The following is a 14,296-nucleotide window of genomic DNA, read 5'->3' as shown; positions in this document are numbered from 1 at the left end:
TGGTAGCATGGGGTCTTTATCTCCTTCTGTCTCACACACACTCAAACATGTGACAGGCCTCTCCTGCCCTCTGCAGTGATCAGACACACATCACAGTTAATCACACAGGTCGACTCCACTTCCCTGTTCCACTCATGACGTGTGTTTAATATCCTGCCGCCAGTTACTGTCAGAGTTGAGTTGCAGCGGTTTGTGTATAACCATGTCACACCTTGTCAAACAATGTCATGTGATGTAAAAGTCTAAATTAAAAAGAAAAGGCAGATTTGTCATTGAGTTCTTTGCCAGAATAAAAACTGACTCTCTGCATTGTGACTGTGTTTATGACCTGTAAGGAAGCACATTCCCAGATATGACTGCAAACACGCCCATACGCACAGTATAAGCGCTCAGCCAGGGTCAGAGTCCACAATCATTGTATCTGTGCGGCCGAGGCGTTCCTTGAGACCAACTACAGGTATGGAGCTCATTAAATGAGAAATATGTGTTTTAGTTCCTGATTTTAGAAACATTTTATCTTCATTCATAAGGTGACTTTTACAGTGACATCTACAGTCAAGTGTGTGCAGGTGAAACAGCTGTAGGGACATCTTTTAAAAGACTTAGACAAATGCACCGGCAGGCAGTGTGACGCAGGGGGACTGGTGTGAGGTCAGAGGAAACAGTAACGGTGGGTTGGGGGCAACAGGCAGGTTGAGGGCTCACATGTGTCGCCCTGTTCTCAGAGACAGAATCTGTTAAAGTTACTGATTGGTGCACGTTTATGTCTTCTACACTTACACTGCATTAGATTAGATTAGATTAACTTTATTCATTCATTCAGTGTGTGTCTCTAGTTGTGTTCTTGAAGCGTTCTCATTCGTTAGCTAACATGTTTAGTGTGAGTTATTTCTCAGGACATTTTGAACAAATCATGTCTCTAGACAAAAATGGTCGTTTGAGAAAATGATCTATTGAATTATTATTATTATTATTATGTAAAACTTTGACAGTATTTAATGTTTATTATTAGGTTATGTTTTTGCCAGCATTGGTCTGTTTGTTTGTCTGTTTGTTTGTCTGTCTGCAAAATAACTCAAAAAGTTCAAAATAGATTTTGATGAAATTTTCAGGAAAAGTGGATAATAGGACAAGGAACAGATGATAATAAATTTGGAGGTGATCGGTTGAAGCAAAGTGGATACAATAATAAAATAGCGCTAAACAGCACTTTGTATTCACCGAGGTTTAGAATAGACTCATTCCATGACCAGACGTGTGCCACCAGATGGCAGTGGCGAGTAGGCCTACTTGGGCTCGTCAGGAAGGGGTCATCCCTGTGTTTCCCGGGTTCTATGGTTCCCGGTCAACCAAAAAGGGCTCTATGTTCCCTGCTTCCCAGGAAACATAGAACCTTTTTTGCAGGGTTAAGTGGGGAACATAGAACCTGGGAAACATAGAACCTGGGAAACATACATACGCTCCCGTCAGGAATACATAAAGTCTATCATCTGACTGAATGGGGGTTTTCCTGACGGGAGCGTATCTATGTTTCCCAGGTTTTATGTTCCCCACTCAACCAAGTGAGAAACATAGAACCCTTTTTAGTTGAGCAAGGAACATAGAACCCGGGAAACATAGAGATGAGCCCTTCCTGACTCAATGACACGGTATGTACAACAAGCTGCTGTTGATTAAAACTGCCTCACAACTTGATGTTTTGGTCATGCACATAACGTTGGCGACTGATAAATGTTAGCGGTTAGTGAAAGTTAGCCAAATGTTAGCGATAACCTAACGTTTAACGTCTGCACTCTCTGAGGCCTTTTCTAGTTAGAAGAGTTTTTGAAATTCTTATCAGGATGTGACAGAGTTTTTGTTTCTGAGCAGCTGTCAGAGTCGACCGTTACATCATTTCAAATCAAATCAAATCAAATCACCTTTAGTTCATTGAACTCGTCTTAATTTGTAATTTTTTATTTTAATTCTGCTTGACTTCGTGACAACCTGAAGCGTTCTCTTCATGCCATAGTGACATTAATTCAAATTAAAATCTGCTATGACACGCTGTGGGGATGAAATCTGTTATAGACATAAAACATTTGAGGCTCCTCAGGTCCAGACCACTGACGGTGAACCATCAGCCTTCAGCTTTAAGACTGCTGAAAAATCACCTCATGTTTGAGTGAAAGAAACAAACTGTCAAGTGTTTTACACAAAACTAAATGTTTTTAATTTACTTGTTTATGGCTGTTTTCAGGATGTTTCACCAGTGGAGTGGACGAGTCTCCGTGTCTCATCTCAGTGCCGTTAGTGCTTTGGTTTTTCTCCTTCTGACACACAGCTGTGAAGGTACGTGACACACACACACACACACACACACACACACACACACCTGGAGCTAAAGATAAAGGACATGGTGAAGTTAATCCTAAGTGGAGCCACACGTTACAGACAGAGCAGTCTGCAGAGGAAAACGTCGGCATCGTACGTTTCTGCACTCCACAGATACATTTCCATGTTTCATAGGCATCACATCAGTGTTCCTACAGTGACGTAGTATATGAGCCGACTTTGTCATGAGGGGGTGGAGGGTGGAGGATGACGAGGCACCTGGGAAAGATCCCTGCTAAGCTCCAGATCGCTTCATGACTCAAAAACACAGCTGAGTTGTGAAAACAGAAGTGTTCACCTGGCAACAATCCAAAAGGCGAGGTCAAGAAACACAAGCGAAGGAAAGGGTACAAAAATAAAGTGGCAGAGGGAGCAGGAAGTACTCAGGCTGCATACACACGAGAGGTGAGGACAACTGGGCACAGGTGCAACACAGGTGCAACACAGGTGCAACACACCAGGGCAGGGCCGACAATCTCAGAGGCGGGAAACACACCAGGACAGGAAGTGGGGATCTGAAATGAGACTAACAAAATAAAACAGGAAATGAATCTGAATGAAAAACACTGAGACACGAAGCTACAGACGCTGCTCACACAAACTGCTGCTTTCTGCTGCTGCTTTCTGCTGCTGCTTCTTGCTTCCTTCCTGCTGCTTCCTGCGTCCTTCCTGCTACTTCCTGCTGCTTCTTGCTTCCTTCCTGCTACTTCCTGCTGCTTCTTGCTTCCTTCTCGCTGCTTTCTGCTGCTTCTTGATTCCTTCCTGCTGCTTTCTGCTGCTTCTTGCTTCCTTCCTGCTACTTCCTGCTGCTTCTTGCTTCCTTCCTGCTGCTTACTGCTGCTTCTTGCTTCCTTCCTGCTGCTTCTTGCTTCCTTCCTGCTACTTCCTGCTGCTTCTTGCTTCCTTCCTGCTGCTGCTTCTTGCTACTTCCTGCTGCTTCTTGCTTCCTTCCTGCTGTTTCTTGCTTCCTTCCTGCCGCTTCCTGCTGCTTCTTGCTTCCTTCCTGCTACTTCCTGCTGCTTCTTGCTTCCTTCCTGCTACTTCCTGCTGCTTCTTGCTTCCTTCCTGCTGCTTCCTGCTGCTTCTTGCTTCCTTCCTGCTGCTTCTTGCTTCCTTTCTGCTACTTCCTGCTGCTTCCTGCTGCTTCTTGCTTCCTTCTTGCTGCCTCCTGCTGCTTCTTGCTTCCTTCTTGTTGCCTCCTGCTGCTTCTTGCTGCTTCCTTCGGTAGGTGGGTCACCCACAGAACCATAAACTACTTTAGCCACCAAGAATATTTTGGCTTCATCCCAACACCAACTTTAAACAGTAGATGACCAACATTAATTTTGTCTTGTGACACTGGGGAGGGGAGATAGGCAGCAGTTAAACATAGCCCTGTGTCTTCCTCAGGTGCTTCTCAGATGATTGGCCCTTCTAAGCCAATACTGGCGATGGTTGGAGATGATGTCGTTTTGCCATGTCACCTGGAGCCTGCTGCTGATGTTGTTGCAAAGACGCTGGAGTGGGCCAGACTGGACCTGAACCCCAGGTTTGTCAACGTAAGGCGTGACGGTGTGGCGCTCTTGCAGGATCAGAACCCGTCCTACCTGGGGAGGACATCACTGTCCACTGACAAACTGAGGCAGGGAGACATTTCACTGAAGCTGTCCAAAGTGAGACTCTCTGATGAGGGAAAGTACAGGTGCCACATTCCAAACCTGGGGACCTCTACGGCCGAGCTTATTGTCGGTGAGTGGACGTCAGCTTCCTTTGAATTTCAGTTCAGTAGATCAAAACTGATACGACTGATAGTTATTGTCCTCTCTCTCGTTATCAGGTGCGTTTTCCTCTCCGGCTGTCATCATAGCAGAGATGGACAGAGCCGGCAGCAGAGTGGTGTTGGAGTGTAAATCTGCAGGCTGGTATCCAGAGCCTGAGGTGCTGTGGCTGGACCGTGAGGGAAACCTCCTCTCTGCTGGACCTCCAGAGACAGTCAGAGGTCCTGATGACCTCTATACTGTCAGCAGCAGAGTGACTGTGGAGAAGAGACACGGCAACAGCTTCACCTGTAGAGTCCAGCAGAGGAACATCAACCAGACCAGAGAAATAAATCTTCAGATCACAGGTGAGATTACAGCTGACTTTGTTTGGTCCGAACAGCTGAATTCTGCCTGCATATGAATATAACGTCCTGTGTGTCTTCATTTCAGAGGACATCTTAGAGGTCCCATCTTGCACTGTGCGTGTCATCATCATCTCGTCTGTTTGCGTCGTGTTCTCCTGCATCTGTGCAGCTCTCCTTGTTTTGGGGAAACTGAGACAAAACAACGGCCGTGAGTTATAAATTTGATCATCTTATTTCTTAATGTCATTTACCATCATCATGCACAGACTGTTGTAGCAGAGGTGTTCCCAGGAGTAATTGAGTTCATGCTGAAGTCACTGCATTACCAACACCAGGAGCCAATGGGCCCCAGGCCCTCACACCTCTCCGACACAGGAGCGAGACACACAAACTTTATACTTGTTCAGCCTCTCTTTGTGTCTCTCTGTGGACGGTTTGTCATGTTGTGTAGTTGTTTTGGATTTACTCACCTTTACTCGTGTTTTAGTTTGACCACAAGGTCTTTGTTGTGCCTCTCTGTCATGTTAAAGTCATAAATACAGCAGGTTTCAACTCTTAATGAACAGTTTCCTTCCTGTGTTTACAGAAAACAAGCACTGTGACAATGAAACTGTAGATGGAGCAGCAGAAGGAGAGCAGCTCCCCAGCACGAAGGATTTGATAGATGAAAAGTTAGAGGAAAAGAAAGACATGGAACATGTGATTAGAGCACTGATGGAAGAGAAGACAGAGCTGGAGACCTCCAGAGACAAACTGAAAACTGAGCTGGTGAAGGTGGAGGAGGAGAAGAAGAAGAACGAGAAGAAACTCGATAAATTAGAGAAACACTTTGATGTGAAGAAACAAGAGAAAAAGTTACTTCTTTCACAGAACAATGTGGAACTGGACAATAAAAATCTAGAATATAAGGAATCTCTACAGAGAACTAAAGAGAAACTTGAGAAAACAGAGGACATGATCCAGAGAATAACAGAGTGGAAGAAGAAGGTAGAAAAACAGATTGAGCAAATGAAGAAACGACTTGAGGAGACAGAGAGAGGAGCTCCAGGTCAAACATCAGTCGGAGAGGTCGGATAGAGAGGTGACACACACACATACAGAGAGTCAGTCCTCTCAGCCTGACTGCAGTTAATCAAAGGCTCCTGTGACAAAACATTTATGTCATGTAGAGACAGCTCTGACTGAAACTCATCCTGACATCAGAGTCACTGTATTCAACAGGAGACACAGTGACAGAAGACGTCAATCAATCAATCAATCAATCAATCAATCAATCAATTTTATTTATAAAGCCCAATATCACAAATCACAATTTGCCTCACAGGGCTTTACAGCATACGACATCCCTCTGTCCTTATGACCCTCACAGCTGATCAGGAAAAACTCCCCAAAAAACCCTTTAACGGGGAAAAAACAGTAGAAACCTCAGGAAGAGCAATTGAGGAGGGATCCCTCTTCCAGGACGGACAGACGTGCAATAGATGTCGTACAGAACAGATCAACATAATAAATTAACAGTAATCTGTATGAAAGTAATATTATAGTTATAGTTCTGGCTACTGTGGTACAATATGTTGAAAGTATGTATTAATATCTGACAGTATACATGTGTGACAATAATCATATGTGTATAATAACAGTAGAAATATGACTAATGACTAATAATGGCAGCAGCAGCAGGAGGCATCTGGCAGGACCACGGCAGCAGCACAACCACACACGTCACGCTGTCCACTATCCTTATCACTATAAGGTGCCCGGTGTATTATAGGGGGTCCTCCGGCAGACTAGGCCTAAGTCAGCCTAACTAGGGGCTGGTACAGGGCAAGCCTGAGCCAGCCCTAACTATAAGCTTTATCAAAGAGGAAAGTCTTAAGTCTAGTCTTAAATGTGGAGACGGTGTCTGCCTCAGGAAGATGATTCCACAGGAGAGGAGCCTGATAGCTGAAGGCTCTGGCTCCTGATCTACTTTTGGAGACTTTAGGGACCACGAGTAACCCTGCGTTCTCAGAGCGCAGTGTTCTGGTGGGATAATATGGCACTATGAGCTCTCTAAGATATGACGGAGCTTGACCATTTAGAGCTTTATAAGTTAACAGTAGGATTTTAAATTCAATTCTGGATTTTACAGGGAGCCAGTGCAGAGAAGCTAAAACAGGAGAAATATGATCTCGTTTCTTAGTTCCTGTTAGTACACGTGCTGCTGCATTCTGAATTAGTTGGAGAGTTTTTAAGGACTTACTAGAGCTACCTGATAATAGAGAGTTACAGTAATCCAGCCTTGAGGTAACAAAAGCGTGGACCAATTTTTCTGCATCTTTTCAGGTCAGGATAGGCCTAATTTTCACAATATTACGCAGATGAAAAAATGCAGTCGGTGAGGTTTGTTTTAAATGAGAATTAAAAGACAAATCTTGATCAAATGTTACTCCGAGGTTTCTTACGGTAGTGCTAGAGGCCAGAGCAATGCCATCTAGAGAAACTATGTCATCAGATAAAGAGTCTCTGAGTTGTTTGGGGCCAAGAACAATAACTTCAGTTTTGTCTGAATTTAACATCAGGAAATTGGTGCTCATCCAAGTTTTTATGTCTTTAAGGCAGTTATGGAGTTTAGTTAATTGATTACTTTCTTCTGGCTTCATCGATAAATACAACTGAGTATCATCCGCATAACAATGGAAATTTATAGAGTGATTTCTAATGATGTTACCTAAAGGAAGCATATATAGAGTAAATAGGATTGGTCCGAGCACAGAACCTTGCGGAACTCCAAAACAAACTTTGGTACGTAAGGATGATTCATTATGAACGTCAACAAACTGAAAACGATCAGATAAATAAGATTTAAACCAGCTTAGTGCAGAACCTTTTAGGCCAATTAAGTGATCCAGTCTCTGCAGTAGAATTTGATGGTCAATTGTGTCAAACGCCGCACTAAGATCTAATAAAACAAGTACAGAGACGAGTCCTTTGTCTGAAGCAATCAGAAGGTCATTTGTAATTTTAACTAGTGCTGTCTCAGTGCTATGATGCACTCTAAATCCTGACTGAAATTCCTCAAATAAATGGTATTAAAGGTGAGGATCGTTCTCCCTGATTCTATGACCTGTGAGGAGAAAAAGAAATTAAAAATGGAAAATGGGCATGTTGGTGTTTGGATGTGTCGCCTTCAGGAAGATCCTCAAAACAAGAGCTCACGTTCAGTCGAGACGAACAAACATTTGCAAAGCTTCTTTTTGATGATATAAAATCATAATTTCTTCTGTCACTGTTTTCGTAAATATGTTATTGTGATGTGTTTTTATTTTTAATGGTTTGATTTTTTCACTGAACAATGTAACTGTGTGAATTATATATATGCTGTATGTATATATATGTATGTATATATGATTTTACTCGTTCTTTAAACACTATTTCTACTGATTGTATTTCAGGATATTACATTTTTTGTACCACATTTTTCACGATCAACAATGTCTTTACATTTATGCTGTTTTATTGTGAGAATTTAAATATGGTGTGAAGTTATTCTACGTGCTTTGTCTCAGTTATGAAAACACTGTTTTAATAAAAATGAAAAAGGAAAAGTTGATCTGGTTGTTGTTCCAGCTCGACACTTTAGTTTGAGACACGATGAATATTAGTGTCAGTCTGTTCTGTAGCTCTGTTGATAGCCAATCAGCATTCAGCGTTAATGCTCCATATAGCTCCACGATGGGTTATGATGCACAACAGGATTTGGGAGGAGCATGATGGGATGTTGATCCAGGAGCAGGTCCTGCTGGGCAAAATCACCTCGTGTAGTTTGTGACGTCTCCTGTGTCTCGGCCAAAAAGTTGCACCTGAACACACCATGAAAACTGCAGCCAATGGCCAACTAGCATGTCTGTCTGCACCTGTGTGAGAGGAAATAACTCTCCACAGCAGAGCTGAGCTGAACTGACAATCAGACTGATTTCTTTCTCAGCAGCAATAAAACAATAAACAACAATGGTAATAAAATACATAAACCCTGGGAGACAAAGTGCAGGTTGAACAGTCATATTAAACGATCACAGAAGGACGATAGCACTGAGAAATATATTCAATGTTCATAAATGTTTTTTCTATAAAAGGAATTTTTAAGGTGGGATTTAAAAGATGGTGACGATGTGGCTCAGCTCACCTTCAGTCACCAGCTGATCTAAGGACACGCCCACCGTCCAGGCACCAAGAGGGTCAATAAACATGGCTCAAATGGTAAATGGACCTGCTCTTGTTTAGCGTCTTTACACTACGAGTCACATTCACAACTGCTGGTCGATTCATGGACGACCTGCTTGACCTCTGCCGCCCCCATCAACAGTCGACGGTCGTGTCGGTGTGTCAGGGACCTTTAACGTGGTGAAGCTGCTGTGTGAAACCTGCAGGTTGGACCTGTGGAGACTCATCAGACACAGGTGAGACACGGTTTATGGCTGTGAGGATCCTGTTTCATATTTACACTGGCTGACATGTTTATGTGCTGCAACAGCAGTCAGTGTAATGTGGCTTTATGAGTTTATCACTGAGATCAGGTCTGGAGTTCATCGAGATAAACCTGTTGCTGTTAGAGGACGCTCATGGCGCTCAGCTGCAGCACAGCCACCACTGAACAGGTGAGTTATCATTAGATGTGATGCTCTGTTTATCACAGGGGTAAAGTCCACTCTTGTTCATTTGAGCAGCAGCTCAGAGCAGGAAAACACCACAGCAGGTTTGAACACTTTTATTTACATATCTGTGAGTGTTTCTACTGACGACTGACGCAGGAGAGTGTGAACCAGTGAAGGCAGCGACCGCCTCCTTTTTCCTTCTCCTCCTCCTCCTGAGCATAAATGCAGAGTAAGCAGCTGGTCTTCACATCAGAAGCTTTCATTCACCTTCATATCATCATCCTGGAGAGCAGCTGGTAACAGGTGATTTCTCTCCAGTTACAGAGCTCCAACATGTTTCACCTGAAGGACAGACGCCACTTTGGCCTCCAGCTCAGCTTCAGCAGTCGTAGTTTTCTGTCACGCCGTCGTCCTGCTGCTGCTGCTGCTGCTGCCATGCTGCTCTGAAGGTGACTCACACACAGATATGTCGATAAGAACGTGATGATGTCATAACTCATTCAGTTAGTTCTTGCTGTGAAACCATACATGTATTCTCAGGTCAGCCTCTCCTGATTGGTCCATCTAAGCCTGTAGTTGCAGTAACTGGTGATGACGTCATCTTGCCGTGTCACCTGGAGCCAGCTGCGGATGCTGTTTCGATGTCCATGGAGTGGACACGACCTGACCTGAAACCCAGGTTTGTCCATGTGAGACGTGGAGGTCAGGACCTGCTGGAGAAACAAAACCCGGCGTACGAGGGAAGAACGTCAGCGTCCATCAACCGGCTGAAGGACGGAAACGTTTCACTGAAACTCTCTGACGCAGGAACATACAGATGTTTCTTCCCGTTGTTACATGGAGACACTTTTGTTCAGCTCGTTGTTGGTAAGTGGTGCACACATGTTTGTTGTTTGTTTGTTTGATCATCATCATTGTTTTCTAGGTGTGACTCTCATTCTTCCAGTTGTGCACATTAAAATCATTGTGAGCATTATAATGTTAAATCTTAACATGCTCTCAATAATTTTAGCATTGAACGTAGCATAGTAGCATTAGCATTTTAACATGCTAACTGTCGACTGCTAACTCCAGTGCTATGCTAATATCACCATCAGTGTGTTTGAACTATTTCATATTATTCTCCAGGATCTTCAGACACAGGTCACAGCTTTACAACAGATATCCAGTTAGAGTGAGACTTCTTTCTCCCGCCGCCTCTTTGAACCCAAATTTGACCCCCTAAACATGCTCAAACACTCTCCAAAATTGGCACGCTTGTCAGGACTGGCGAAAAATTTGATAAAATTAAAAAAATAACCTCTAAAGTGCCAAAATGGCCTCTCTAGCCCCACCTAGACACACGAAAATGGCTGCTGCAGCCCGTAGGAATGTCGTAGAAAGATCAAACCAAAACTGGCTTGTTCGTCTCATCAAGACCTACAAATCGCACACTGACACCCCTGATCTAAACCAAACAGGAAGTGAGCTATTTGACCTTTCACAGTAAGATTTTGCCTCAAAAATGTTCTTTTTCAAAAAATATCTCCTCCTAGACCGTTTATTGTATCGGCTTCAAACTTGCACACACAACAGCTCAACCCCTGCTGAACAACACCTCTGAATAACTTTGTCATTACTCAAACGGTTTGGATTTTATGGGCTCTTAAAGTTGACGTGACATCTTTGAAAGCTGTCCCATAAGAAATGAATGGAAAAAGGGACCAATCATTGGGCTTTGTCGAGCCTTATAGCGTCTCCATACTTTGTGCTACAGACTCCATTCCAACTCTCAAATGCTGCCACAGGTACATACATTATATATCAGTGTTTTCCATCTCCCACACACACACACACACACACAGCCTTTATTACTGATAATACTGTTGCTGCTTTTGTGATTTTGACTGTTAAATACATATTGTAACATACTGTAATATAAAGTCCCTCTATTGCCAAAAATGACCCAAAAATGACCTTGCGTTCTCTTGACATTGCTAATTTTCTCAACATTTTGACTCTTACGAATAATTTGCACTGTCTGCGTGAGCTGGAGGCCGAAACAGCGAGAGTCCGAGGTCCCGCCCAACACTGCTCACAGCTTTAATTTGAGTTTGAGTTTGACAAGAACAACGGTGTTTATCACAAAACCCTGATGGGATGTTTAGACTCACAACAAGACAACACAGCTTCAGTTTTCTTCAGTAGATTCATGACTCAAACTGTGCGTACGTACAAAGACAGATGTATGCATGCAGATTCTCTTCGTCAGACTGATGGAGCCGTGCATACACCTGATTCTGATTTAGAAATCTAGATCATTGTGGCGCCGGGCGCACGAGCACGAGCACGAGCACGAGCCTCATGTCCACACCACAGTTGGCCATAATTAGAGATGCCCTTGAATATCTGTTTGTTTCCCTACCAATACTTGTGTCCCCTCATTATTTACTAGACATGTTAATGAGAAATATAAAGAGGAATCTCAGCGACTGTGTTGGATCACCGAGGTTCTCCAGCGAGGCATCATCACACTCTGGACTTTGAAGCGTCTGTACTAACTCATCTCGTCTGTGACAACTCTTAACTCAATGCCCACCTTCCCTCTGCTCAGGTGCCGTCTCCTCACCTGTCATAGTGAGTGTCAACAGAGTCAGTGACAAAGTGGATCTGCAGTGTGAGTCTGCAGGCTGGTATCCAGAGCCTGAGGTGTTGTGGCTGGACGGTGAGGGAAACCTCGTCTCTGCTGGACCTCCAGAGACAGTCAGAGGTCCTGATGACCTCTATACTGTCAGCAGCAGAGTGACTGTGGAGAAGAGACACGGCAACAGCTTCACCTGTAGAGTCCAGCAGAGGAACATCAACCACACCACAGAGACACACATCACAGTTTCAGGTGAGGAACTGTCTTACTGACTTTGTGAGCTTTGAACAGCTGAATTCTGCCTGCACCTGAATATAACGTCCTGTGTGTCTTCATTTCAGAGGACGTCTTCGCAGCCCCGTCTTCTGCTGCTGTGCGTGTCATCATCATCTTGTCTGTTTGCGTCCCGCTCTCCTGCATCTGTGCAGCTCTCCTTGTTTTGGGGAAACGGAGACAAAACAAAGGTCGTAAGAGTCACGTTACCTGAATCTAAATGTCACTAACTAGCTCCTCCCAGAGTTCCTGAGATAATATATGAGGATATGTGTTAAATAATAAATGAACAGGTTTAATGAACATGTTTGTTCAGGTTATTATTTTATCACCAGCTTTTACCTCAGAGTTCAGTTTAATATTTAGCATCATTTCTCTGCTGTACTTTGTGTCTCCTTGAAGTCGCTCTGTTCTGTTTAACGCTGCAGAACGACAGTAGTTTGGATTTTCTCTTCAACAGTTTCCTTCCTGTGTTTACAGAAAACAAGAAGCACGGTGACAATAAATCTGTAGATGGAGCAGCAGAAGGAGAGCAGCTCCTCAACACGAAGGATTTGATAGAGGAAAAGTTAGAGGAAAAGAAAGACATGGAACATGTGATTAGAGCACTGATGGAAGAGAAGACAGAGCTGGAGACCTCCAGAGACAATCTGAAAACATATATCAATATTCTGACTGTTTTTTTATTGTGAAGTACGACTGTGACTTTTCCTTACTAAAGACAAGCTGCACAATGTGACACCAATGATAATAATAATAATGATAATAATAGTATTAATAATTCTGACACAATGGACAAGGTTTTAAGAAGTGTGCAACACTTCTGTATCATTTTTTTGTGAAACTTAAAATGTCTTAAAATGTTAAGTAAATACATTTTTGCCTTGCCATCGTCAGAGATTAATTAACGTATTTCTCTTAATTTTTTGTTGTTCTGTATCAAGCCACAGTGGTCTGCCCTGGTCCCTGAGTGAGTGCTTATTTGATTGATAAGGAATAACTGAACAAAAGCTTGACTGAACAGATTGTTGTTGCTTGAGAGCTTCAGGATTGGCTGTTGCAATAGGTGGTATGTTTTGTTCATGATGTTTCCACAGCATGTGTATGAATTTATTCTATTTCTCCAAACACTGGTTAGCCGCTGGAGGGAAGCATGGAGCTATAACTGATCTCACACTCGAGGTTATTTACTGAACACACTGTACCTGTGAGGTTTCATGCATCTCTCTCTTTTTGACACTAAATAATTATGGTGAAATAAAATGGAATAACTTGGATGTGTGACCCTGCACTGATTCTACATCTTATAAATATATAATGGGGAATATATGAACTCCAACAAGGCATCACATTACAGGATGATTATCTTACCGTCTCATTGTGGGTACAGTGTGTCTGCCTCAGGTCAGGCTGAGTTTACACCACAGTGAGAGGCTGCAGCAGTGTGTGAACAGCACATGATCACTGTGGTCAAACTGTTTCATTATGCAAAACCACCCCCTTTAAAAAATGGACTCAGTGGACACTCAGATAGATGGTGATGATGATGATGATGATGATGATGATGATGATGATGATGATGATTGAGAACCACACCAGTGGACGCAAAATGCTTCCAATTACAATTTGATTTTCAAATGCTTTTTAACTCATTTTCCTACAGGATTTCTCAGAAAAATCTGGAAAAATCTGACACAACAATATGTAATTTACAGCTGATATATTTGATCTGTACATTTTGCAAAGCTTTTACTGAAGCAATTAGCACACCACAAACTACACAACCAGAAAAATACAAACCAAAAGCATCATGACAGCATGGAACATTTTTGCTAAACTGTCGTGGGGTTCTATTTCAAAACTCCTAAAACACAGGTGTAGTCAGAAAAATATTGTGATGGTGTGGTTTATAATGCCGGCCTCCCAAAGTGCACACAGTGATATTTACCAGAAAGTTAAAAAAAAAGGATGCAAATCAGACAGGGAAAAACAAAACAAAAAAAAAACTCTTTACAAAAGGTCAAGATGTCCCAAAAAGAGAGTTCTTCAATAACTCAAAATACCTTTTCAAAAACACAGGTTCCAGCACACATTCTGGAGGTCCAGCAGGTGTGACCTCGTCTGCAACCACAACAACACTGACTCATCCAGGGCCAGAGCAGCCTCCTTTAAACCAGTTGCCTCTCCCACTAGGCATATTATTCACATAAGAAAAACACAATCAGCATATTGACTAATCAAAAACACAATTTACCCCAACCCAAGTTACAAGTTAACTTAAAGGGAAAT

General features: G+C 42.9%; 2 protein-coding genes across 4 annotated transcripts; both read left to right on the top strand.

Annotated features, from left to right (window-relative positions):
• The first annotated feature begins 427 nt into the window (after positions 1–427).
• Positions 428–6,540, top strand: LOC117246405 (CD276 antigen homolog). Of its 2 annotated transcripts, XM_033610270.2 has the most exons (6): positions 428–457; positions 2,240–2,331; positions 3,763–4,101; positions 4,190–4,477; positions 4,563–4,685; positions 5,064–6,540. In XM_033610270.2, exons 2-6 carry the CDS (start codon positions 2,241–2,243, stop codon positions 5,552–5,554), a joined length of 1,332 nt encoding a protein of 443 aa, XP_033466161.2. In that variant the 5' UTR covers positions 428–457; position 2,240; the 3' UTR covers positions 5,555–6,540. The 2 variants fall into 2 exon arrangements, with proteins under 2 accessions (XP_033466161.2, XP_078020679.1); XM_078164553.1 differs by lacking the exon at positions 428–457 and having other exon boundaries at positions 2,020–2,331.
• A 2,036-nt stretch (positions 6,541–8,576) lies between these two features.
• Positions 8,577–13,284, top strand: LOC117245755 (butyrophilin subfamily 2 member A2-like). Of its 2 annotated transcripts, XM_078164607.1 has the most exons (7): positions 8,577–9,114; positions 9,268–9,340; positions 9,430–9,560; positions 9,652–9,978; positions 11,705–11,986; positions 12,076–12,198; positions 12,488–13,284. In XM_078164607.1, the coding sequence occupies exons 4-7, from the start codon at positions 9,753–9,755 to the stop codon at positions 12,697–12,699; spliced, it is 843 nt and encodes a 280-aa protein (XP_078020733.1). In that variant the 5' UTR covers positions 8,577–9,114; positions 9,268–9,340; positions 9,430–9,560; positions 9,652–9,752; the 3' UTR covers positions 12,700–13,284. The 2 variants fall into 2 exon arrangements, with proteins under 2 accessions (XP_078020733.1, XP_078020734.1); XM_078164608.1 differs by lacking the exon at positions 9,268–9,340.
• Positions 13,285–14,296: the final 1,012 nt, after the last annotated feature.

Source organism: Epinephelus lanceolatus, chromosome 22, assembly GCF_041903045.1.
Source record: "Epinephelus lanceolatus isolate andai-2023 chromosome 22, ASM4190304v1, whole genome shotgun sequence".
Classification (NCBI taxonomy): domain Eukaryota; kingdom Metazoa; phylum Chordata; class Actinopteri; order Perciformes; family Serranidae; genus Epinephelus; species Epinephelus lanceolatus.
The sequence above is the reverse complement of the archived record's forward strand: the minus strand, read 5'-3'. Positions and strand labels throughout refer to the sequence as shown.

What these genes read in the sequence shown, in the direction of transcription:
- LOC117246405 (XM_078164553.1), top strand. Translation starts at nt 2,205, where the DNA reads ATGTTTTTAATTTACTTGTTTATGGCTGTTTTCAGGATGTTTCACCAG. An exon ending in TCTGACACACAGCTGTGAAG is followed by an intron (nt 2,332 to 3,762) that starts GTACGTGACACA and finishes TGTCTTCCTCAG; the next exon opens with GTGCTTCTCAGATGATTGGC. An exon ending in AATAAATCTTCAGATCACAG is followed by an intron (nt 4,478 to 4,562) that starts GTGAGATTACAG and finishes TCTTCATTTCAG; the next exon opens with AGGACATCTTAGAGGTCCCA.
- LOC117245755 (XM_078164608.1), top strand. Translation starts at nt 9,753, where the DNA reads ATGTCCATGGAGTGGACACGACCTGACCTGAAACCCAGGTTTGTCCAT. An exon ending in GACACACATCACAGTTTCAG is followed by an intron (nt 11,987 to 12,075) that starts GTGAGGAACTGT and finishes TCTTCATTTCAG; the next exon opens with AGGACGTCTTCGCAGCCCCG. An exon ending in GAAACGGAGACAAAACAAAG is followed by an intron (nt 12,199 to 12,487) that starts GTCGTAAGAGTC and finishes CTGTGTTTACAG; the next exon opens with AAAACAAGAAGCACGGTGAC.